The sequence below is a fragment of the Palaemon carinicauda genome, chromosome 18, assembly GCF_036898095.1.
Source record: "Palaemon carinicauda isolate YSFRI2023 chromosome 18, ASM3689809v2, whole genome shotgun sequence".
In the NCBI taxonomy this organism is placed as follows: domain Eukaryota; kingdom Metazoa; phylum Arthropoda; class Malacostraca; order Decapoda; family Palaemonidae; genus Palaemon; species Palaemon carinicauda.
Genome location: NC_090742.1, coordinates 72,846,303 through 72,873,802, shown reverse-complemented (window position 1 = coordinate 72,873,802; position 27,500 = coordinate 72,846,303). Strand labels below are relative to the sequence as shown.

The following is a 27,500-nucleotide window of genomic DNA, read 5'->3' as shown; positions in this document are numbered from 1 at the left end:
GATATCTTATCAATACAACATACAGAAAAAACAAGGACAAATTCATTCAAGAAACGAAGACATGATAGAAATAGTCAACTATGGTGGGGGAGGATAAAATCTTATCCAATTAAACTGCTACAAACAACAATTATCAGATTAATATAAGATGTTTAGATGCACTCATAAAAGGGAAATTGACTAGGGGCCACTGAAATGAATCTGTCAATTCCTGAGGCATTAAAGCAGAGGAGGAATATATGATATCACATTATAAGACTATTTCATCGTTGCTGCTGTAACTTTCTACAAAATGTAATAAGTGTTTAACAACTGACTTTCTACAAAATGTAATAAGTGTTTAACAGCTGACTTTCTACAAAATGTAATAAGTGTTTAACAGCTGACTTTCTACAAAATGTAATAAGTGTTTAACAGCTGAAAGCAAAAATCTAAATTCTAATATATTATACAAATAGAATACTAATCTTAATATCACCACTTATTGCATGATACAGGGGCAGTGTCCAAAGTGAATGAGGGAGCTCAACGTATCACGTAAATTATTTAATGAAATCATTTACCCCTTGTTTTCTACTACAATTTATATATTTGTATTAGCTTTCTTAATAATGAATGTTGTAAAAATGGAAAGGGAATCATTTTAAAGAGTTTGTTTAATTATTCAGGTGGTGCTTTTCTGTCTCCATGGTTATAAAAATGTGCAAATGGTATAGCGTACAGAGAATACATACCGATGAAATGTAACCACTGAATTCAAGGTTTTACTGAATCTTTGGGTGCTTCCATATGCAGAAGACGAACTAAGCATCCTATAAGCAATAAATTGAAAGGTTACTAGTTGAAAGAGTTACCAGTGACATCTCCACTTTATTAAACATCATGAGCTACTGTGCTTTGGTAGGTTACGCCGCAGGCGAGTGAGTTTTTTGCCCTACACGCGGGTCGGCTTCATAAATCCGGGAATAGGGCACCTCAAGGTATTAAAGTACCTCATTCCTGAAGAACAGTTGAGATGCTGCAATTGTGTGACCCTTTGACACCACTCCAAGAGTCAAGCTCTCTCATATGAGATTAGACTTGTTCTTTCCATCTTTATTTTATGAGATGAACGAAACCGTAAGGTTTAGCATTTTTTATTTGGGATATTAGATTACCTCCCTTGGATAAACCCCAGATTTTCGCAAGTTCGATGTCTCATTTTCATAATGGATGAAGTTGATTCTCAGTGGCTAATCAAATATCTTGAACTCAATATTATGAATGACCTCTTTCCAACTCTCTGACTAACGAGGAAAAAGAAAAATGAGTAAATTATGACTGGTTTCGCCTTAACGACTTCATCTAGAGACGAAACGAGTCAGGATTCCCTCATTTTCATATCCTTGAGTATATTATTATAACGAGCATCACGTTCCTGTTAATTATGCAATATGTATATATATATATATATATATATATATATATATATATATATATATATATATATAATATATATATATATATCTTGTATATATATATATATATATATATATATATATATATATATATATATATATATATATATATATATATATATAGGGCGTATGTGTATTTACTGTACATGTAATATGTATGTATATATACTGTATGTGTGTGTGTATTTGTATATCCATCTATCTATTTATCTATATATATATATATATATATATATATATATATATATATATATATATATATATATATATATACAGATATATATATATATATATATATATATATATATATATATATATATATATATATATGTGGATATATATGTATATATGCATACTTATACATAGAAAATCCTACATATATCATCATCATTCGTAGCTAGTCCACTGCAGGACAAAGGCCACAGACATGACCTTCCACATGCGTCTGTTTATGGTCTTTCTATGCCAGTCCATGTCCACAGAATTTCTTAGCTCTCCAATCCATCGTTCTCTCTTCCTACCCCTGCTTCGTTTGCAATATCTAGGGCCTCCTTGTGCTATTCTTAACGTTCCTCTTTATCTGTCAGTCTCATTATATGTCCTGTCCACGTCCATTTCTTTATCACTCGTATCCATGTTGCTATTTTTTCTGTCACAGTGTTTTTCCGAATCATTATTATTTCCATTGCTCTTTGAGTTCAAGAAGCTATGTTCTAAGGGTTTAGTGAGGCTCCAAGTTACTGATGCATAAGTTGATACTGGTAGATCCTTTTTTTTTTTTTTTTTTTTTTTTTTTTTTTTTTTTTTTTTTATACAGAAAGTGGCATTTTACTTTTCATAATATTTTGTTTACCAAAAGCTCTCCATCCCATATTTATAGTTCTTTTAATTTCGGACTCATGTCTTGGGGAAACGCTGTCTGTCTTAAGTACGTATATTCATCAACAATCTCAAGAGGTTCGTTCATAACCCTTATTATTTTGTCGTCTCTGTATTTTCATCACGTTATCTTAGTTTTACTCTTATTCATTTTCAACCTTATATTTCTGCTTTCTTTATTCAAATCTATTATCATTTGCAAATTCTCACTAAATAGAACAATTTTATTTTCAAATCTGAAGTTGCTAAGGTTATCCCATTAATTCCTACATATTCCTAAGAATCATTCCTACATTTTCTTAGTCAAATTCTTGAAAACTTCAAGCCACGCAATGAATAATTTAGAAGAGGATGTTGTTTCCCTGTCTAACTCCTGTCTCAATTAAAATTTTCTCACTATCTTCTATGTAGTTTTAGGATTGCTGTTTTATTATAGATATAAAGTGTTCGTGCATATATATGTATATATATAAATATGGATATATATGTATATATGTATATATGTATACACATATGTATATGTGTATATATGTATACATATATGTATATGTATATATATGTATATATATATGTATATTTATTCATATATATATATATATATATATATATATATATATATATATATATATATATATATGTATATTATACATATTTGTGTGTATAGGTATATGTATGCATATATAGGAATATGTATATTCATGTATGTGCGTATTATTATTGTTATTACTAGCCAAGTTATAATCGTAATTGGAAAAGGAAGATGCTGTAAGCCCAAGGGCTCCAACAGGAAAATATAGCCTAGCGAGGAAAGGAAATAAGGAATTAAGTAAACTAAAGGTGAAGTAATGAATTTGAAATATCTTAAGATCGTGAGCAACATTAAAGTAGATCTCTCATATATAAACTTTGAAGAGAGACTTATGTCAGTCTGTTCAACATTAGAACATTCTATGTAAGTTTAAACTTCTGAAGTTCTAGCAATCTAACTGCCCGATTAGGAAGATCATTCCTCAATCTGGACGCAGTTGGAACAAAATTTCTAGAATACTGAGTACTGTTTATCCTTATGGTGAAAAAGGCATAAATGTTGGTATTAATTGCATATCTGGTACTGCGTACTAGATGGTGCAGTCTGGGAAGATGTGAATGCAAAGCAGAATTATGAAAAATCTTATGCCACATGCATAAAGAACTAACTGAACAGCGGTGCCAGAGATTAATATCTAGATCAGGAATAAGAAATTTAATGGATCACAAGTTTTTTGTCCAATATAATTAAGATGAAAATCAGCAGCTGAAGACCAAACAGGAGAACAATAATCAAAACAAGACAGAATAAAAGAATTGAATCGTTTGTCAAAATAGATTGACCACCGAAAATCTTCAGAGACGTTCTCACTAAGCCTTATTTTAGCATTTGAAAAAGAAACAGACCGAATGTGTTTCTCAAAAGTGAATTTGTAATCAAGAGCCCCACATCTAAGATTTGAAGTTTTATAGAATTAAACTCAATCAGTGAACTATATATATATATATATATATATATATATATATATATATATATATATATATATATATATATATATATAAATTTCTACCTCATACTTGGGATCGAACGCTAGCCCCTTCTAATGAAAGGCCAGGTCGAAACCAACCATGCCACGCGTGGCATGGTTGGTTTCGACCTGGCCTTTCATTAGAAGGGGCTAGCGTTCGATCCCAAGTATGAGGTAGAAATTTATTTCTATTTGAACACGATGTTGTGTTGATATTTATCCATATATATATATACATATATATATATATATATATATATATATATATATATATATATATATATACATATATATATATATATATATATATATATATATATATATATATATATATAAATTATATACATATATATGTGTGTACAGTATATATATATGTATATATATACACGTACATACATATGTATGTATGTATAATAATAATAAAGAAGGACAATACTGAGAAAGCAGTGAGACACTGGGTTGGAAGTAAGCATGGCAAAAATGGAGAGAAATAACTGTAGTTGTTCCAGACGAGGAAATGCCATGAAGACTCAAATTGAAGATCTATAAGACAGTTATCAGACCCTTCTAATACGCAGAACAGAGAAAAGAGGATGGACTGTTGGAAAGGTCCAAGATGAGGATGGCGAGATGATATGCTGGAATATCAATACTGGAAAGGAGGGAGAATCAAGATGAGAGGAAGAATGTATGGTATATGTAATACAGAAGATAAGGCTTGGGGAGTTCGTCTGAGAGACTAGGGCCATATAATAAGAGATGATCTGGAACCAATCATGACAGACAAGAACATGCCAGTGATGGAAGAGGAGGAAGAATAGTTATGTCGGCCGTCGGGGATTTGATGGATGGATGAAGTGAGCAGGGAGATGATGATGCAAGGAATAGAAATAGATGGAGGTTGTCAGATCCGATAGAAGAAGATAATATATGAATGCATATATATATATATATATATATATATATATATATATATATATTTATGTATATATATATATATATATGTATATATATATATATATATATATGTGTGTGTATGCATACAGTATATATGTATGTATGTATGTATATATATATATATATATATATATATATATATATATATTTATATATATATATATATATATATATATATATATATATATATATATATGTGTGTGTATGCATACAGTATATATGTATGTATGTATATATATATATATATATATATATATACATACATATATATGTATGTATATATATGTATTTATGTATATACACACCATCATCATCATCATCAGCCCTTACTAGTCCACTGCAGAAATATCAGTATGCTGCTTAGGTATGAAAACTGAATAAAAAGTTGTGTGTATAACCTCGGGTTAGGGTAAAACTTCGCGAGGAAAGAAAATGAAGTTTACATACACTAGCTCATGCATATGTAAAGACACGTACACAATTTTTTGTCAGAGATGCATCAAAGTACAAGGGCCAGCTGTCATAGACTAATTGATTATTGTAAGTAAATGGAAGGGGGTAATGAAACTAATATTTATAGCACTTTTATTACTCTTCTTTTAAATTTGGATATTAATCAGATTTTTTTATGGTTACTTGCAATGAAGCGAGCAACCACGGGTAGCTTTCATTGTTTTTTTATGACCAATGCTTCTCTTGTTGCGTTCATTTATAGCATTGTTTTTGAGCAGTTTTGGCATTAGTGTATGAGAACAGTATATTTATATGTAAAGTTTTATTTCATTTAAGAATTTAGATAAAGATATGCTGCCGTATACAGAATATCTTAAACATTTCCATGTGGAGAAGCATAATCTTTGAAAAGAACAATTATTAAAATGAATTCTGTGTTATCTGTCGTCGAACAAGGTAAGGTCATATGACTCCTACTAAACTTTGAAAAGGATTCCGAGACAGTTTATAGATTTTCCTCTTTCCTCATTTATTCAGTGAATTACTACTCGTAATAGTTAATACTCTTCCCGTGGTTGTAATAGAAAAAAAAACGTGATTTTTGCATAACCTGTTAGCTGTCATTATTGTCAATATTATATGGCTGTTACAGTTATTTGTTTTTTATTTTTAGTACATTGGAATTTTGCCAGTTTTTTATTCATTGATAATATAATTTACTTAATGATGTATTTTGAATAATTGGCTAATAGGTTCAAGGGGATCATATATGCAATTGTGTCGAAATATAATTAGAGAAGACCGACGATACTCTTATTTTATTGCTGCTGTTTTTAAGTTGGCTGTTCCAGCTTTATTTGTTGAACGAAAATTGGCGCTTTTTGAAAGTTTTATCTATCTTCACATCATCACCATCATCTCCTATGCATATTGACGCCTATTTATTAAAATTTACATCTACTAAAACCTCAATTCAAACTGCTTGGAAGTGGTTTGTTCAAGACCATCTGCTAGATAATTCCAGATGTTCATAAGTTTATTATTCATATATATCTACTAAACGATAACACTAGCTGCTTATTGGTGGTACACTCCAATTAAATGTTGCCTAAGAGTTCAATCCATTCTAGTTGGTTATAAATAGTTTTCCCAGTTCCATTTGCTAATTAATAACTATAACTGCTAATGGAAAACCTGCTTCTCCAAATTCATCCACCAAAGATTTAGATAAAGGAATTTTTATGGTTTACGCTCTTTCTTATTGATTTTATTATTCATTTCTTACACCATAAATTGTGCATTCTCATAGACTAAGGGTTTTTTAGGCCTTCTAGAATCTAGATAGTCTATCTTAAGTTCCAAAGGGCAGTTAACCAATGATTTGTTTCAAAATCAATGGAAGTTTTTATTTCTAATGCAGTGTCATGAACTCTTAATTGATAAAAGATAGACAAATAAATAGATATGAGATTGAGAAAGTGTGTAAGGTATACGGTAATTAGTTTTACGTCATTTATATTTTACGTAATCAAACGTATCTTGCTTTAGTATTCATTTACCGATTTGATTTAATATATGCCACTTTATTATCAAGCTGAAGTTTTGTACTGTACTTAATTGTAGACACTGATGTCAAATGGAACAAGTCATAAATGCAGGTTTTATATAGAGACCATTAGGTACTTATACCTGATGTTCTTATCAAGTATTAAGAGAAACAACTTGTTTTTCTGGGTAAATTTATATTCTGTAAAGTCTTTTAATTTGATAGCTGTCTTAGCTGAGATTAAAACTTCAAGTAGAATCTTTTCGACATCGTTTTAATAGAAATTACTATTAGGGATCATATCATATGTCTACAAAAAAGGACACATTCTAATATGTTGTCATACTATACTATTGAAGATTAGGTTCTCGAACATATCCATAAAATAAATCAAGAATAGAAATATAGTTAGTCAGAATTACCACATAGCCTCTAGAAGGTATAGCAAAATATTTTCCCAGGGGGGACGAGAGAAATCTGTATTTGAGAAGTATAAATATCCATGAAAATTGATAAGAATGCTTGAAATTAAGATTCCAAAAGGAACAGATATTATGACCAGCCATTCCAGAATGCTTTTGATATATGAAAATTTTCAGTTTTATGATATTGGAATTAATGAAGGCAGTCTATTGGTAACTTATTGAGTGATAGTTTTCCACATACAAGGTGTGAAGGAAATGATTATCCTTGATGCTAATATATACACGCGTGCAAGTGCTTACACACACAACTTCTGTATACATATACATATACATAAAGGAAAAGTGGAAAGAAAAAAAAAGATAAAAAAAATCGAGCTTCTAGACGTCATGTTTATAGTTAACCCCACACGTAGTTACGCTATTGCATTTGAATTCTCCCCCACACTTGGATAAAGTTTACGATCTATAATTGCATCTCTTTAACTCTGAGCATGTTTTCAGCCTCCTATTCAAATTGTTGATAACTTCTGGCTTTGTAATTTTAATAATATTCACATTTAGACTGTAGAAGCCACTGCGAAAACGTATTCCTAACATTTTACTGTTGTATTTTTATTATGAAAGAATATTTGCCTTATGTTGATTTCTTTAAGAAGTTTGAACTAAAGTAGGTTCATAATGATAAGCTAAGATATAATTGGAAGGAGAAAGCATTAATGAGATAGAATCATTTAAGTATTTAGGAACTATGATCTCCAATACAGAGTCTTTAGAATTAGTTTAGTGAAAGATTGAAAAAAAGCAAATCAGACGATGGCTAGGTTAAGTAAAATTTGGAAATCAAATCGCCTGAAATTGCATATAAAAATCAGACTATATAACAGTTTAGTGAGATCGTTGTTACTCTATGGACATGAGATATGGTATGACAATGAAACAATCTCCAATAGATTTAGCAGATTTGAGAACAGAGCCTTCAGAAGGATATTGGGAGTTAAATTGTAGGACAGGATTAGATATAAAACTATAAGAGAGATTACTCGAGTGTCATATGTGGATGAGATCATGATGAGGGGTAGATGGAGATGGTTAGGTCATGCTGTTCGCGCTCCTCAAGAGAGATTAGTCAACCAAACGTTCAGCTGGGCTGCACAAGGCACTAGAAGAGTTGCAGGACCCAGGCCTACATGGTTGAGGACTATGAAGCGTGAAGTAGGAGATGATGAATGGAGAAGTATTCAATTAAAAGCGCAAGATAGAGACGACTGGTGGAATCTAACCGAGGCCCTTTGCGTCAATAGGCGTAGGAGGAGATGATGAAAATAATTCTACTCGCTTACCAGAATGCATGAAATATCACATGAGGTTGGGCTCAACATAAATAGAAGAAAGACAGAGATGATGAGAACGGAATGTGCAATGGAAGAAAAAATATCATTGGAAGGAGAAAGGATTAATGAGGTGGAATCATTTAAATATTCATGAACTTTGATATCTAATGCAGGATCTTTAGAATTTGAGTTTAATGAAAGCTAGAAAAAAGGAAATCAGACAATGGCTAGGTTAAGTAAAATTTGGAAATCTATTTGCCTGAAATTACATATAAAGATTAGGCTATATATTAGTTTAGAGAGATCGTTGTTACTGTGCGGAAATGAATCGTGGTATGACAATGAAACAATCTCCAACAGATTTTGTAGATTTGAGAAGAAAGTCCTCAGAGGAACATTGGGAGTTAAATGGCATGACAGGATTAGAAAATGAAACTATAGGAGAGAGTACTTGAGTGCCATGTGGGATGAGATCACGGTGAGGTGCAAATGGAGATGATTTGACAATGCTTTTCGCAATTCCCAAGAGAGATTAGTTCACCAAACTTTCAACTAGACTTTACAAGGCACTAGAAGAGCTTGGAGATCCAGGCCTACATGGCTGAGGACTATGAAGCGCGAAGTAGATGATGAATGGCTAAGTATTAATTTAAAAGCTCAAGACAGAGACAACTGGTGAAATCTAACCAAGGCCCTTTGCGTCAATAGGCGTATGAGATGGTGATGATGATGATACATAGATGAAAATAACGTCATAGGAAATCTGAAATAGGAAGCTAAATGTAATTATCTCTGTAAACCTAATTTAGATTTTGACATGCTGGTGTCCTTTTTAGTTTGAGCGAAATGTTTCTATATAATAATACTTTCGTGAAGCATTTTGTGAATGGTTTGTACAGTTCTCGTGTCTGGAAATGTGAATTTTTTCGTTCCCGAGGCTTTGTGAAAAGAAGCTCTGCCTGTAACTAATAAACCGACTGTTTTCTGCAATATCACAATCATAATCTTCTTAGAATTCTTAGATAGAGGCCCTACATACGAACTATAGTCAATTCTTTTTAGCGAGGCAGATTTACACCGTTTCGCAGGGGTGCCTTATTAGCCCGGAAAAGCTTCCTGGTCGCTGATTTGTTGGATAAGAATATTCTAACCAATCAGATAGCAGGAAACTTTTCCGAGTTAAAAGGGCACCGCTGCGAGTCAGTGCAAATGCGCCTCATTAAATAAATTAAGTTTAGTATCCTGTAGTTATTTCGATCTCTTAAATTTTGAATAAACTAACGCTCCTGAAATAGAGTGCCTTTAGAGGTTTAATAACATCCAAAGCTTTTGATTGCTGAAGTAGTATGTATTATTGAGCAACAGGTCAAAGTTCTGAAGACACTTAAACAAGTAAACGCTGGAAGTAGGTAATGATATATGCCATGAAATCTAAACTTTTCTCAGTACTTAGGTATTAAGGATGTTTTATTGACAGCAGTTAAGATTATTATTATTATTATTATTATTATTATTATTATTATTATTATTATTATTATTATTATTATCATTATTATTATTATTATGAAAGTATGTATTATTTTATGTGAGAAGCTAAAACCATCACATAAACTTTCCAGGATTATTCAGTATAGATTGCATAAATAGGATTAATTGATTGTTACGGTTATGAAGACTATCTTTGTAATATCAGTGGTTATTGACAATGAAAATCATTTGCTAAAGAAAATTGAAATTGAAATTTTGATAGTTTAATAAAAAGAATCATTAGAAATGCTAATAATAGCAATATAAAGAAGAGGAGAAAGTGATACCAAATATAGATAAAGCTTGCCAATAGATCAATGGATGGATTCATAACATTTAATGAAATCAGCTACGATATAGAAACAGACATTTTTTTGTTACAAATGATGTAACAGAACGTTTATGAAATGAAATATTGATGATAAAGGTTTCCTTGATAGAACATCGTAATAAAAATGTTATATACAGTACAACGATGTTCAAAGTTATATCAAATTTGGAATGATTAAAAGACAGCCATCACAAATAGCATTCTCTCAGAAAACGTAATTGGTGTTAAATGCTACTTACATCCAGATATGATAACAAGGTGATTAAGACTCATTGTGATCTGTAAATATTAGTCTCTTTGCAAGTAATACTCAACTTTATTGAATAATTAAGTGCATCTTTATTATTTTAGTAAAAAGAGAAGAGATGTAGACTTCAAGCTAACAACAATTTTTATTGAAATGTTATGTTAATTTGTGTAATGTCCGTGTACAACCGACGACGGTGTATGAAATTTAGTGGCACACAAAACACGTAAATTGACAGTCGTTTTAGATTTGCATTACAGGAATGCAGAAGAAATTGATTATAAATCATTTCATCACTATTATTATTTTCATAAATTTTCACTTTAACACACAAAAATGAGTAGAAATATTCACTATGGGGTGCTTATATGCAAGAGCCAATGCCTGACCATAAGGGTTGGCATTCTCAGACAACAGCCAAAAATACAGTAGAAATTTTAACCTTGTACAAATGAAGAAACCTCTCCAAATCGCTGACTATATTATGAAGACTGAAACGGGTTTTTACAAGAAGCAGATACTGGATTCCGTATAGTATAATTAATACGGAAAAAACACCAGTGTCTCGCTTGAATGGAACTAAATAAGCATACTGCAGAAAAATACTATAATGATAGTTAGTTTTTGCCAATCTCGCAGCTCTTTATTGAATTAGAGAAGTAGACTTAAAAGAAAAATTCACTGGTTTGAATAGTCTCAGTGCAAGGTTAGTAGTTTGTAGGAATGTTTTATTATATTTTTTTTACACTAACAACTTATATAAGTGTACTCTCGTTAATGCAAATATTCAGAGCAAACCCAAGTAAAATTCCTCTCTCCCTACTACAGCAACAAAAGTGGGATTAGCCATTACGGTGTGTCTGATGTAGGTTCAAAAAGCAGTCTTATCCACTGAGGTTAAACGGCAAAGTTAATGTGAAAAAGTCTCCTCTTATTTGCTTATTCATCAGAAGAAGGAATTAGGATTCTAATCTTAGGAATAGAGGGCGAGGTTCGGTTTTCTCCTAATTGCGTTTTTAATTGGGTGAGATTTGGTTATCTTTATAAGTTTTGTTCAATTTTGATTCCAATGTTCATATTTTCTGTACGAGATGGGAAAAATGTATGAATTGTTATAAAGATATACACTGAAATGGACAACGGAGACTTGGGTTATCTCCAGAGTAAGTTATGATTTCAACATTCATATTTTCTGTACGACATTTGAGCAAATACGGGAATTATTATGAAGGTATAATCTCTTGCTTAAGGGTACCCTCTGGTACACCATACTTTTTTATTTCTCTCCCTCTTGTTTTTTAAAAGTTTTTATAGTTTATGTGAGAAAGATCTATTTTAATGGTTTTAATTATTCACTACTTCTCTTGCATTATATTTATGCCTTTGTTTCCTTTCCTCACTGGGTTATTTTTCCCCTGTTGGAGCCCTTGTGCTTATAGCAACTTGTTTTTCCAATTAGGGTTGTAGCTTTGCTAGTAACAACAACAACAAAAACCAAAACAAAAATAACAATAATATAATAATCAAGTACCATCCATTAATCATAGTGATACGAGCACAAACAAATGCTTTTCGTGTTTACTTGCCTAATCTAGGATGCTTATTGTTCACGATTAAGACATGTATCTTAATAGATAAAGATTAATTTCATTCAACCTCAAAATGTGTACAACAATAACTTATTTAAATGATTATAAAATGGACAATGTACTCTGGGAAACCTGTAATGGAAAGAGATGTAAATTGTCTATTTAAATCTGGTACGAAGATTTCCAACATCCTTCAAGATCTGGAACATAGCAGCCTGGAAACTCATTCATTCCTTGCAGAAAAATAATGAAAAGATTAATTATGCTTTGCATGGAGTTTTTCTGTCAGAGGTTTGGAAGCTACAACCGTAGTTGGAAAAGCAGGATGCTATAAGCCCAGGGGGCTCCACCAGGGAAAATAGGCCAGTGAGGAAAGGAAACAAGGAATGATAAAATATGTTAAGAACAGTAACAACATTAAAATTGAGATTTCCTATATAAACTATAAAAACTTGGCTAAGGACTATGAAGCGTGAAATTGGAGTTAATATTAGTGAATGGCGGAGCATTGATTTAAAAGCTCAAGATAGAGAGGCCCTTTGGGTTAATAGGCGTAGGAGAAGCTGATGATGATGATAATAGTATCCAGATATTATTTAAAACTCCGGTAATCAAATGGATTTTAAAATTGCAACACGGATTTAATTTTTTTTTTATTAACTTTTGTATGATTTTATTATCTAGATATGATTTAAATCACTGAAAATAATAAACTAGGTATGAACGGAGACTTGTGATGAAGAAGCAACTAACGATGACAGTGAAACGATGGCTGAAATACTCACAATCAGAAGAAGTCCACGGTTCAAAACATACTAAGTTGCGTACACTTTGCAGAAGCACGACTTGGAGAGCAGGGTTTCGTAAAGGATAGGCGGCTTCGTTTTTTATGTCAGTTCTCTGCTCTACAGTAGTTATTAATCGTATTCATAATCTATTTGAATTTTTCTTCATCTTTTTTTCTTCCCTTTTTTTCATCATGGACAACACTGCTAGTGCCTAGAGCTCATTTTGAATGGGGCAAATTATTATTATTATTATTATTATTATTATTATTATTATTATTATTATTATTATTATTATTACTGTTGTTGTTGTTGTTGTTGTTGTTATTATTATTATTATTGCAATTGTTATTAATATTAATATTGTTGATATTGTTATTATTATTATTGTTATTGTTATTGTTATTATTATTATTATTATTATTATTATTATTATTGTTATTGTTATTGTTATTATTATTATTATTATTATTATTATTATTACTTGCCAAGCTACTACCCTAATTGGAAAAGCAGGATGTTATAAGCCCAGGGGCTCCTACAGGGAAAATAGCCCAGTAAGGAAAGGAAACAGGGAAAAATAAGATATTTCAATAACAGTAACAACATTGAAATAAATATTTCCTACATAAACTATGAAAGTATCAACAAAACAAAAAGAAGAGAAATTAGACAGAATAGTGTGCACAAGTGTACCCTCAAGCAAGTGAACTCTAACCCAAGACAGTGGAAGACCATGGTACAGAGGCTATGGCTCTACCCAAGACTAGAGAAGAATGGTTTGATTTTGGAGTGTGTCTCTTAGAAAAGCTGCTTACCATAGCTAGAGTCATTGTTTGTGCTAGAATTTTAATGTCAGATAATTTATTAACGTGGAACGCATTAGGCTAAAATGATTCGACAGTAATTTGTAATTTCTTTGAAAAAGAAATGGGTAGAAACTTTCCGTAACCATATTCAAGTAGGAAGAAGTGTAATTCTTCACTATTTACCAGAATCTGATTTGATTCGCTTAACAATAATACTATTATTTCACCGAAGTTATTCAAGCACTTATGTAACGTCTCTCCAGAGGTTCATAATCTCTTTGTAAGTATATGACTAATGATGATTCGACATTAGAACGACTTTCATTCCTTTTAGTTAGTTTCCTCAATCGGCCTATTTTGAAGGTTGAATGATAAGAAAAAAAAAAAAAAACACAGGGAAAGATGCACTAAGCTTTAGTCTTCATAACATGTTACTTAGATTAACATTAGTTTTGCACCCCTCTTGAAAAAAAAATAAATGGCGGAAAAAATAATTTTGTATATATCTCGCTTGGGACTCACTTTGGAGAGAAAGATGATGCATAAGATAATCTACATATTCTCTATAAAAACTCTTCTCTTAATTTTTTTGTGATGCATTACACTGATTTGGTACCATAGTTGTGGAAATGCTCGCAGTATGTTTTTCATACTCCCCGTTTCCTTATATAGAATGCTGCCTCAGCATAGGAAGCGCACAATTCCGGGGCAGAGAGACATTCAAAAGATGCTTAGAACCATACTTAGTTTCAATGATGATGAACAGCAAGACCTATATTTAGAGGTGATATGAAAGATTTGATCGAGCTGCTGTAAGGATAGTATGTGGTATAGCTGTACACTTCCTATTCAAATATCTTTTGATTTCCTTTCTTGTTTTTAAGACGAGTTTTGACAAGGCTGTTGAGGATATCTGGAATAAGTGAATCTAAGTCGGTTAAAAGATTTCTGTTTGTTGGCAATGGATCAGTTTCATACACCTGCGACCTTATCTCATCTACTCTTTATTTTAGCTGCTGTATTAACAATCCGAAGGCAATCTTCTTTCTCGCAATGACTTCTGTGTTTTTCATACCAAGCATCAGTCAGAATTTTGTCATACCGCTGGTTTTCTGTTCTTGTTCAGAGATAAAATTGTCTTATCAATATCTTTCTGTCAGTTCATATTGTGTTGTTTTATCAGTTGGTAACTCAGTCTCATAGCCCTCAAAAATCTCACTTTAAAGTAAATTGGCATTCTTGTCTTAATATGAAGTCTCTCTATACGATGTACAGAACAAAATGTGGCAGACTTCTCAGAGATGTTGTAGGCACTTGTGAGGTTTCCTGTCTTGCCTGAAAACTCTGGACTCCTTTCTTTCGTCTACACTTACGACACTGATAGGCTGTTATAGAATTACGTGGAAAGATAAAAAACAATTTCCAGCCAGAGGGACTAAATGTGTTAAAGTCCATGAATGAATGAATGATTTTAAGTTTTACGGCAGGATGTCAGAAAACTTGAAATCATTCATTCATTCATTCATGGACTTTTAACACATTCAGTCCTCTTGAGATGGAAATGTTTTTCATCTTTCCGTAATTCTATAATAGCCCTTCAGTGTCTTAATACCATTCTCTTTAACATCACGAGTCTCACTCTCAGGAAGATGTTCATCACAAATGAAGCATTTCCACATTGAAGACATTTTCCACATCGTGGAATCAATGGTGGGGTAAATGTCTCTTTTCATAGTGCTGAAACAAAGTTAGAATAACCATTGACTTCGGGACTTGAATATTTTTTTTTTCTTTTTTTAAATATTGCAAGCAAGAAGAATCATTATGTGATATTCGGGCACTGTTGTTACCAGATAAAAAGATACGAATATTTTCTCACCTCTGGCACCAAAAACAGTGCAATGTATCATTAAAAGAAATTTGTGTAGATTATATTATGTATCAACACATTTTCTGCTAAATTGAGTCTAGGGTGGTCGATGTGGTAACTTCATTGACTGGGGTACGAGCCTCGCTGAAACTCGTTAGTTCCTTTGGTCGCTGCAGTCTTACCTTCCTTGTGAGCTAAGGATGGGGGTTGGGGGGAGCCTATAGGTTTATCTGCTGAGTCATCAGCAGCCATTGCCTGACCCTCCCTGGTCCTAGCTTGGGCGCTGATCATATGTACTGTATATATGGTCAGTCTCTAGGGCATTGTCCTGCTTGTTAGGACGATGTCACTGTCCCTTGCCCCTACCATTCATGAGCGGGCTTTTAACCTTTAAGCGAGATATTTTCCCACCCTCACGCCCCAAAAAAATCGGTAATTATTTTCAAGATGGTGGCCAAATCCCGGGTGTTAGAAGGGTGCAAAGTTAGTGTTATTAAGCACATTATTAAGAAGACAATAAAGCTTATTGCAATTTTCCCTGATTTTTTTCCATTCAACATTTTTTTCCTCGACGTTTTTCCCTCCTATTGACTGGCCTGTAAGTAGAGGTCATTGAACGATTTTCATAAACATTTTATTTTCTAATCCCACGTCATAACTTTCAAGCTCCTAGTGATTCCTTCTTTGAAACTAATTATCCAACTAACTCGTTTTATCCTTGCGGGTGTCGAGATAATCAAATTAAAAAGCAGAAACAAAATAGTAACTCCTAATCAAGCTAAAAAGTATCACGTTACATTTAATTTAGCAGTCGAGAGAGAGAGAGAGAGAGAGAGAGAGAGAGAGAGAGAGAGAGAGAGAGAGAGAGAGAGAGAGAGAGAGAGAGAAAATTATTTCATCTTTGTGGACTATGTATCAAAATAAAAAAATATCTTCTGACCGAGGCCTTTCATGATTAATAAGGTTCCGTTGACAACAAATGGTTAACTGAAATTGCTCATGAACTATCTGAACTGTGTAATAAAATGTTCAGTGTTGAGAGAGAGAGAGAGAGAGAGAGAGAGAGAGAGAGAGAGAGAGAGAGAGAGAGAGAGAGAGAGAGAGAGAGAGAATACTCCTGAAAGGCGATTTATATACGGGTATAATCAGGAACACCCCTTTTTAAACCGAGGTCCCAAGATTGTTATCCTCTGTCAGAGTTAATGGGTCCATATCTTGTAGCCGGAGGACTGGCATTCTTCTGCGTCATCCCCCCCCCCCCGACTCGAATGTTGCTAATGAGTGTAACAGCCAGCTGCTATACATATTATGCTTGTTTAGTATGTGTCTGAAAAAAAGTTGTATTGAACGATTTGCTAGGGAGTTTTATTGAAGGGATGTACCCATCTTTATTGGTGCAATTACAATTATTTAAAATTTATATAGATTTTATTGAATGGACATTGTCTCTACTGGTGCAATTGCAATTATTTCAATTTTATATAGATTTTATTGAAGGGACATTATCTATATTGGTGCAATTGCAATTATTTAAATTTTAAACAGATTTTATTGAATAGACATTGTCTGTTCTGGTGCAATTGCAATTATTTAAATTCTATATATATTTGATTGAATGTACATTATCGTACTGGTGCAATTGAAATTATTTGAATTCTATATATATGCTATTGAATGGACACTATCTGTACCGGTGCAATTGCGATTATTTAAATTCTATATATTCTCGTGATTTTTCCTGTACTAGTTTTGTATGATTTTTCAAAACTTAATAAGGATTTGCAGAGTTTTGTGTGTAATTAAGTTCGTATTTGTTTCATTTTTTTATCGGCAACTAAAATTGAAAACACTTGATTAATATATGTAAGATTACTTCGGAAGTAATCATTGTTTGTATCGAGGAATAGAGTTTGTTTTAAAGATGCAGCATATTAAGTCATTAATTTCTAATGATTAGGTAGATCTCACCATTATTTGATTGCATAAACTTATTCGAGGTTTTATTTAATAATGTATTTTTTTCTGTCTTTGTAGGCCGAACAAGGGATAGTGAAAAATAGTAATGTATGCGCAGTTCAGTACTTCCCTGCTGACGGTAAGTATGATTATTAAAAATTCCAATTCTTCGGCCATTTATCATTATAATGTTTTGAGTATGTGCTGCATTCACTTCCACATAGATTCTAATAAGGAATTAGATAATGAAATGAAATGTTTAAGTAAAAATAGACTTTAGATTATATTATTATTACTATTAATAGCGAAGCTACGACCCTAGTTGGAAAATCAGGATGTTATAATCCCAGGGTCTCCAACAGGAAACAGTAGTGTACCTGAGTGTACCCTCAAGCAAGAGAACTCTAACCTATACAGTGCAAGACCATAATAGGGTTACAGAGGCTATACCACTACCCAAGACTAGAGAACAATGGTTTGATTTTGGACTGTTCTTCTCTTAAAAGAACTGCTTACTATAGCTAGAGTCTCTTCTATTCTTACAATATGGGAAGTAGCCACTGAACAATTACAGTGCAGTAGTTAACTCATTGAGTGAAGAAGAATATTTATGTTTTCCTAGGGTTGACAGATGTATGAGGAAAGAGGAGAATGTATAAAGAATGAGGCCTAACCAGAGAGAGCTCACATAAAGTACTATCTGGCTAGTCAAATAGGTCAATAAATCTCTAGCAATAGTATACCATCTCATGGTGTGCCTTGGCCAACTTACTGCCTGAAAGCAGTGAATATACAGTAAAAATGTAGTAAAATTTTAGGAGAAAACTAAGCTTATCCTGATGTAAGAATGAATGTTGTTTATTAGCATTTATTTAATTTTCAGTATTACTAGTCATGATATTTTTTAGTTATCGATGTTAAACTATTACACTTCTTCCCAATGCACTGTTGTCTAACGACCGGGGACATTTGAACCTATAAGGATGTTGAGCTAAGATTTCTCCTGGAGCCTAGAGGAAACAACAAATTCTAGTAGAGAACATGGAAAAGTAAAATGGTGAATTATAATTGGATGGTGAAGCTTTTTTTAATAAATTGCAAGTTTTATTTTATAATTGTCAAGAATTAAATTTTAGTGCTTACTTCTTGAAAACATTAAAGATGTTTTTTTTATTTTTATTTATTTATCTTTTTTTTTTTTTTTTTTGCAGACTGATAAAAGCCTTATATATGAACATCCAAAAAAGGAAAATTTAACAAGAATTTTATTTTGTGATTGGTGAATCTTTTTCTTCAGATTAAATTAATATACAAGATTTTTGGGACAATATCATTATGACTGAATTAATTGCTTTAAGAAAGCTTTTATAAATAGCTATGGGATTTATAAGGATATACTGTAAAAGTATCTAATTTTTTATCGGAAATTATTACATCTAAAGATATCAATTTGATTGACGGTTAATGCACGAATAACTGGGAGGGAATGTTTTTGATTCTATGCAAATACTTTACTTATTGTGATCAGTGCTCTTCTATTCGTGTTAGAAGTGTTGTTATCCATGTAATAGATTAACTACTCAGCGAAGTCAATGAAAATGGTAACTTATAATTTAGTAATGAGAAAAATAAATTTAAAGTCAAGAAAGCTTATTGCGGTAATAAAAAAGAATAACTCGTGTTGTCATTGCAGCAGTTGTCTTGAGTCTATTTATAATAGCATGCTTTTCTAAGAATATTTCTCTTTATGTTCTTAAACTAAGTTACTTATGAAATTTGCTTTTATGTTAAAAATTATATTACCGTTCAGCATCTTCATTTATTGGTGAACCATTTTATGCGTTGGAATTTTCCCGTATTTCCGTTTATATTTTATATATAAACTAATGAAATAATGAACTAAATGGCCCTACGTATTATTGTTAAAAAAAAAAATAGAATAAAAATAAAACAATTTGCACGTAACCTTAGAGAGATTGCCAGACCCGAGTCTTATAAAGGGAAAAGGTCATCAGAATGAAGCAATCTGCATCAAGAACAGAAATCCACAGCTTGTTCTTACAGGGGACAGGGAAGGAAAGGTCGCCGAACTTGTTCGTGATAGGAGGCAGATTACTGCATTGTACACATGGAATGTTGTGGCAAGACAGGTTTTGCTCTGTTGAATAAAAGAAAGAACACTCCTTTACCTAACTAACACAAGCCCAATAGGTGTCTCAGAAAGGCGATAGCAGGGTTGTCTTATATTGGAAAAATGAAAAATCTTACTTTTGAGGTAATGTTGGGATTTTTTTTATCAAACCAATTGCTTTTGATTAAGTTTAGTTTAAAAAAAAAAACACTTTAGACGTGGGAGTAATTATCCAAACGGAGAGAGGTAGTGCTATTGCATGGATTAGAGAGAGGAGACGAAAAGAGTAAGTCTATTGTATTATTGGAATTATCAATTTGAAGTGCATCTTATTGACTGAGTTGATTGTTGTAAAGATCGATTTGTATATATGGTGGAGAGTCTGAATTATGGTATCTTAAAAATATATAAATATATAGATCAGAAGGTAAAAAGGGAATTAGACCGAAGGTGATTTGGAGTAATAGACTATACAAGTTTAACAACTTCCCACAGAAATTTAGTTTGAGGGTTGACAAAACAGAAGTTCAAAGTTGAGGAAAAACTAAACAAAAGGGTAAGGTCAAGAGAGAAAGCTGGAAATTTCACTCCTTCCCATGAAGTGACGATAATCTTCATAAACTTTTGGGATTTGAGGGCAGCTACTCTGGTGTGAATGGTTTCATAATGTTTTATTCAGAACATATTAAGCTAATTTTGAAATATAGTAATTCAATATGATATCGATATTAAAGTAAATAGTACATATTGTAGGAAAATTAAAAGAAATATAGTCTAAATTCAAAACATTGAACAACGCAGTGAGAGCCTGACTCTTTATGGAAATATTGTTACCGGAAAGGAAACATAAAATACTTGATAAAGTATCTTTGAATATTAAATTTACATTTCCGCATTTGATATGTTCTAGTAAAGTTATGTATTCAAAAGATTAGCTACATACGGTTGTTATTCTATGGTTACATAAATTATGATTTTGTCACGATTTTCAATTATGTACCGAGATAAAATTTGGCGTTTCATGAAATTCTATACTTTTAATTTGTAAAGTGCTATATGTTTGACGTAAAGTAATTTGAAAGTAAATCCAAATTACTTTAAGTGAACCAGGAAGAAATGGCTTAAAAACTAGAGTAGCAAATGTTGGTGTTCCGTCTAGAATGCTAATCTATGCGAAAAGTATAATACACCCAATCTGTTTTTTCTTTATTGATATGAAGTATCCCATTGCTGCATTAAGGGTAGGATTCAATAGTGCGATTGGATTAATCCTACCGGCTTGACCACGTTACAACACAAAATATTAAGAAAACTCATTAGATTTTAAGTACTGTAGGTTATGGTAGAGTAATGGGATAAAATGTACCTTTGAAAAAAAAAAAAAAAAAAAACCGGTGATATGGTGAATTATTCGTTTTAGGTAAAATGTATAAGTCCGTGAGGAATAATGAGACAATTTTTATTTTTGTAATTAATTATGGTTGTTCGACTAAATAGTTGTAAATTGTAGTATATTTGTAACTACCTACTGGCATATTAACTGAATAATGTGAATTCATGCAATAATGAAAGAAGCGCTTGCTACTCGGGCATTCGTTCATTTTTTTTTTAACTGTCTCCGGACATTGGTATAATTTTTCCTTAGGTTTATCCAAGACCAAATATCTTCAATTTTGTGTCCTTGGTTGAAATTTGTGCGAGGTCTTAGACTTTGTTGTGGCGCCTTTAGATCTTCCCCTAATATATCTGTTATGTGAAATCGGGGAATGAATGAATAAATGATTTGAAGTTATCTGGCATCCTGACATCGAAGGTCATTGACGCCGATATCGTTTATCATGAATAAAGACTAAAAGAATGTTCAATTAAAACCATAAAAGTAAATATGCTATAACAGTTAAATAGCATTCAGAAACCTGCTTCTGAAATAAATTTAAGAATTAGAAGGACAGATGTGGCAGTACTGTATTTTAACCATCTAACACACACATACACACACAAACATATATATATATATATATATATATATATATATATATATATATATATATATATATGTATATATATATATATATATATATATATATATATATATATATATATATATATATATATATATTATGAATGTACTGTTGTAAACACAAAGAAATTTATGTTTTGGTCACAAAACTTTATTTGATATTTTATGTCATTCTGACTATTTTTCTCTATAGAAGATTTTAACGTTTTTAAAAAGCTCAGCTTTAATAGGTAAAATTCAAATATTTACTTATCATAGACTTTCATTTATAACTTATTTTTTGTCAATAAGATTTAATATAAACATTTTATCTACCGAATTTAATCAGGGCAGCTCTGTAGGAGTGACTCATTAGCTCGTAAATCTCCACCCTGTTGATAATAATAATAATAATAATAATAATAATAATAGTTATCATTACTAATAATTCATTCGGTGTACATACATGTACATACACACAAATATGTATATATATATATATATATATATATATATATATATATATATATATATATATATATATATATATGTGTGTGTGTGTGTGTGTGTGTGTGTGTGTGTGTGTGTGTGTGTGTGTGTGTGTGCAGATAATACAGGTGTGTATTTAAACAACGAATACTGTCCAGCTTTTGCCAACTCAAAATCAACAACAAGAGGATAGGGGTAAACCAACCTCTCCCCCCTCCAAGTAAGGCCATCCCAGGTCTCTTTTTTTTAGCACGATAGCACGAGTATGCATCTTCATCTCACTTCGGTCACGTAATACTTCAATCTATATATACAAATGGAGATTTTAAGTCTAGGTCAAATGAGTCTGAATTTTCTTCATTGAAAAGTGGATTTCATCTGTAAGATACGGTAAAAAAAAAAAGTATTCAGTTGGAGAATATTCGTGTCTAATAATAATTTCTCAGTCTTACCGAGAGACCTTCACTTCAACACTTACATCTGATAGCAATAGCCTCAGAAAAGGAAGAAAAGTTGCTGCAAGATACATTATGAATAATGAATTACTATACCATGTTGATAAATAGCTTATTGAAGTACGCTGTATTTTATGTAATTATCACAGCAGGAATACCACAAGGTCCTTATGATAGTTATCAAAAGAAAAAGAAACTAGCCTAATTAGCGTCCTCCCTTCAGCTTTACCTAGTGTTGATAATTGCGTAGTTCAACAAAAAATTAATCTGAAGGGTTTAGTAATTATAATGATAAGCTCGTTTGCAAAAGATCAGTGTCTGTCTATGGAATGAATAGATTTTTTTTAACATAATCTCCATTATGAAAAGAACATGTACACTCATATGTGAATAACAATATATAAATATGTATGTATATACTGTATATGTATGTAAAAGCACAGATCTGTAGAAATCACGAAAGCTTTCGTCTTTTCGTCGTTGGCGGAGGTATTTTTTTATTTTTTTAAGTATTCTTTTGTAAAGTTAAGTAGTTGATGTGTACCATAGTGACCATAGGAATGTAATCTCTGGTGTTCCTCAGGGTAGCGTTCTTAATTCAAGGATTTTTGTACTATACTGTATATGCATATGTGGTTTGGTCTAGTAAACAAGCTTGTTGCATAAACATGTGATGCTATCTTATTTGCATCAATTCCATATTCAGCATGTGGACATGTGGTTGCCTGAATCCCTTAATCGAGATCTAAATAAAATTAGTGAATGGTTCAAATTATGGCGTATGAAGTTAAACACAACAAAACTCAAAGTAGGTATAGGTCAGGGACAGGGGCCGGCCCCTCAACCTAATGATCTTTGTATTATGAATGTCTCTTTATCTATATAAAATTTATTTAAGATTCTAGGTGTGATTTCTAATTACAAATTTGCTTTTGAGAATCACATCCGATCTGTTTCTTTTTTTATTACACAAAGAATTAGCTTATTGAAAAAGTTATAAAAAATGTTCGTTTATTCGTTCTACCATTTTTTCGAGTATTGTTCTCCTGTTTGATTTTCACCTTCTGACTCGCATCTCAATTTTTTGGGCTAAAACGTATAGTCTATTAAAATATTATTCATGACCTAGATATTAATCTTTGGCACCATAGTTCAGTTTGCATGTTGTATAAGGTTTTTCATAATTCAGACCATCCTTTGCATTAAGATTTTTTCTAGACTGTATCATCATGTACGGAGTACTAGACGTTAAATTAATCCTAGCAGTCTTGCCTTTTTCATCAAAACTTTCAATACTACACAGTATTATAGAAGTTGTTGAATTGGTAGAACTTCAGAAGTTCAAACTCTTAAATCTTTTCTGGGAAGCAGGTTGACACACAGTATTCTCTCTCTCTCTTTGCCCTTAGTCATTCCTTTGAATTGATGAAAATGTTCTTTTCCATTTGCAACTTATTTGTTCAAATATCTCTCTCTCTCTCTCTCTCTCTCTCTCTCTCTCTCTCTCTCTCTCTCTCTCTCTCTCTCTCTCTCTCTCTCTCTCTCATTTTTAACTAGAATAATGTTGTCATTTGAATTACTTTTCAGAATGCACCGAACTGTCTGCAGCAATAGATGATGCTATCCAACCAGGTATTTCATCAACGACCGATATGTCGTCAGACAATAGAGAATTCGACTCTGTACAATTCAAATCCAGTGCTAGATTTATTAGATCTCATGGTGCTATAGTTAATATGACCCTTTCCTCCAAATATAACCAAAGTAAGTGAAATTATTATTATTATTATTGTTGTTGTTTTTATTATTATTATTATTACTAGTAGTAGTAGTAGTAATAGTAGTAGTAGTAGTAGTAGTAGTAGTATTGTTGTTGCTTTTTAGGTGATTCGAAGGAAACTTCAGTTTGAGAGAGAACTGGGGAATTACAACAATGACAAACAATTGTTCCTGGGTATGATTATAGACAGCTTAACGATGTAGAATGAGCTGTACGTTGATTTTATAAATAGTATAATTAAAATGGAAAATGCATTTCAAGCTATTTCTTTAAAGGGAAGCTAAAAATCTCTTGATTAGGTTTTGGTTCTTTAGATTTTAAAAAGATGGACTCAGCTATTCGTATTTAATTTTCATATGATACCCTGTATAATACTTTAAAGTTTTCAATGGAAAACGAACACTTATCTTCTTTGTCACAGTGGTCTCGTATGTTGGATTGCAAGAGGTCTTGACAAGGGCCTTCCTGTTAGGCAGCTAATTCCACTGTGATCTTGGTAGTTAAAAAAATAGATAAAAAAAAAATAAAAAATAAAATATAATAAAATAATAGCAATAATTTGTGGAGCCAATATGAGGTAGAATTGTTAATAAAATTTCTAAAAAGCTATTCATAACCTATTTGATAGAAAAAAATCGAACTCTTCGTCAGAATGCCTATTTTAAAAGTGAAACAAACAGATATTTTAAAACAAAAATAAGAAAAATTACGGGTAAATACTTTCCACAAAGCGGGCTGAATATAATATCCTATATTCACTTAAAAAACAAAAACAAAAAAAAAAACAAAAACACCTTTTTAGTCTTGAAGAAAAGCTGCAAAAATACCTTTGTCCCAATTGCCAATTAGTTTATATTGTTTCCACCAAAAAAAAAAAAAAAAAAAAAATCTGTAATAAGAGCTAAGATCTCAAGGAGATAGGGCCCTGTCCAAACCTCTACAGTCCAGCATACGAGACGACTGTAATAATGAATACAAGTTGCTCGTTTTCACTCGAAAACTTTAGTGTTGTAAAGGGCTCATGTGAAAATTAAGTACGAATAGCCGAGTCCATCTATATAAAATCTAAAATACCAAAAACTCAATCAAGGGATTTTCAGTTTTGGATTACGAGTAACTTGAAAATATCTTTTCCTATTTTTTTTTCTAATTAATATTCAAAAGTCATTGTACAGCTTCTTCTATATTGCTGGACTTTCTTATTGCCAGGAACATGATATGAACACGCGTTTGAAACGTTTTGGTGATGGAAATAAATGTGGCGTTATTAGTATTATTATTATTATTATTTTTTTTTTATTATTATTATTATTATTGTTGTTGTTGTTATTATTCTTATTTTTATTATCATCATCATCATTATTATTATTATTATTATTATTATTATTATTATTATTATTATTATTATTATTATTTTTATTATCATCATCCACAACTCATTCAAAATTTTAGGTGCCATTCTTGATTTCAGATATACTATTGAGAAACGCATCTGGCATGTTTCTTCTTCAGTTGTACAATTTAATGATAGCCAGTTAAGATTTTAAGCTTTGTTTTACTAGGAAGTATCAAAACGATTTGATGAAATGTTGTTTATCTCTTTTCGGAATTTAAATGCTTAATCTATCTTTTTTTTTTTTTTGCATACAGTACTTTATATTCTAGATTTTTACTTTGTATTTATTTTATTCATATTGTTATGGTTTACCCTGTTAAACCCCCCCCCCCCCCCTTGGGTTTCTACCATTCCTATTTTCCAATTAAGACTACCGTAGTAGGGTGCTGTTTTGGTATGCCGTCTCATTTATGGCGTGATCTCAGAAATTCAAAATATACACTAGATTAGAAATTTAGTAATTGCTCAAAAGTGTCCACAAAATATACAATTCACAAATATTGACACTTTTGAGTAATTACTCCATTTTTAATTTAGTAAATATTTTGAATTTTTTGAGATCACGCCCATAAGTGAGATCGCATACCAAAACAGTACCCAGTAGTAGTAGTAGTAGTAGTAGTAGTAGTAGTAGTCATCATCTCAAAAGGGCTGGAAACCAAACAAAATATCAGTATGCATAATTAACAAGGAGCTAAAGACAATTTCCATCTCCTAGACATGATACTTAACTAAATCGGATGAGCTGCCACTACAAATAACAGCATTTTCCCATTCACCAGTAACCGGATGTTCTTCAAGATTTATTAAGACCCCTTAAGTTTTCTTTTGATTACATGTAGGTAAGCTAATGCTCTGGCAAGTTTATAAAGTTGCCTTAAATACCCAGTGATTTAAAAAAGAAAATCACTCGAAATTGATATCATGGCAGTTTTCTCTAAGTAGACCAGTTTGCATTACAATATCTATGAGCAGGTCAAGGAAAGCTCTCGACCATTGATAGATTGTTGGATTTCTATTGAATTATGTTAACTATAGTCCATTTCTTTTAGCGATGCTTATTTGCACAGACTCGCGGCGGTGCCTTTTAGCTCGGAAAAGTTTCCGGATCGCTGATTGGTTAGAATTATCTTGTCCAACCAATCAGCGATCCGGAAATTTTTCCGAGCTAAAAGGGCACCGCTGCGAGTCGGTGCAAATATGCATCGCTAAAAGAAATGGACTATAGGTGATATGGGATAATTTTTCGCAAGTGCAAGATGGGAAGCTGGGATTTTCATCAAGCAGATTGTCGGTAAAGATATCTTGGATGAAGATTCATCTCATTGAAATAATTTTATTCATTAATATCCGCTTTTCCTTTTCACACTCAATATTTGCAAGTTCTTTCATTCAATCTGTAATTATATTTTCACTTCCGTATCAAGCCTAATTAATGTCTTAGTTAACCTTTGAAGTAGAACATAAGTAAAGTTCTTTATATACTTTTTCATAGTAGAGCGGCAAGCATCCATTTGTGACAAGGCCACGAG

The 27,500-nt window shown here is 31.9% G+C and overlaps 1 protein-coding gene across 1 annotated transcript in view; it reads left to right on the top strand.

The window, feature by feature from the left end:
* LOC137657113 (uncharacterized) overlaps positions 1-27,500 on the top strand; it is a 225,475-nt gene that overhangs the window by 121,661 nt on the left and 76,314 nt on the right. Inside the window, exons 2-3 of the mRNA XM_068391475.1 lie at positions 17,797-17,857; positions 24,380-24,556. Of these exons, the coding sequence (XP_068247576.1) occupies positions 17,797-17,857; positions 24,380-24,556 (238 nt within the window). The remainder of the gene's footprint in view (positions 1-17,796; positions 17,858-24,379; positions 24,557-27,500) is intronic.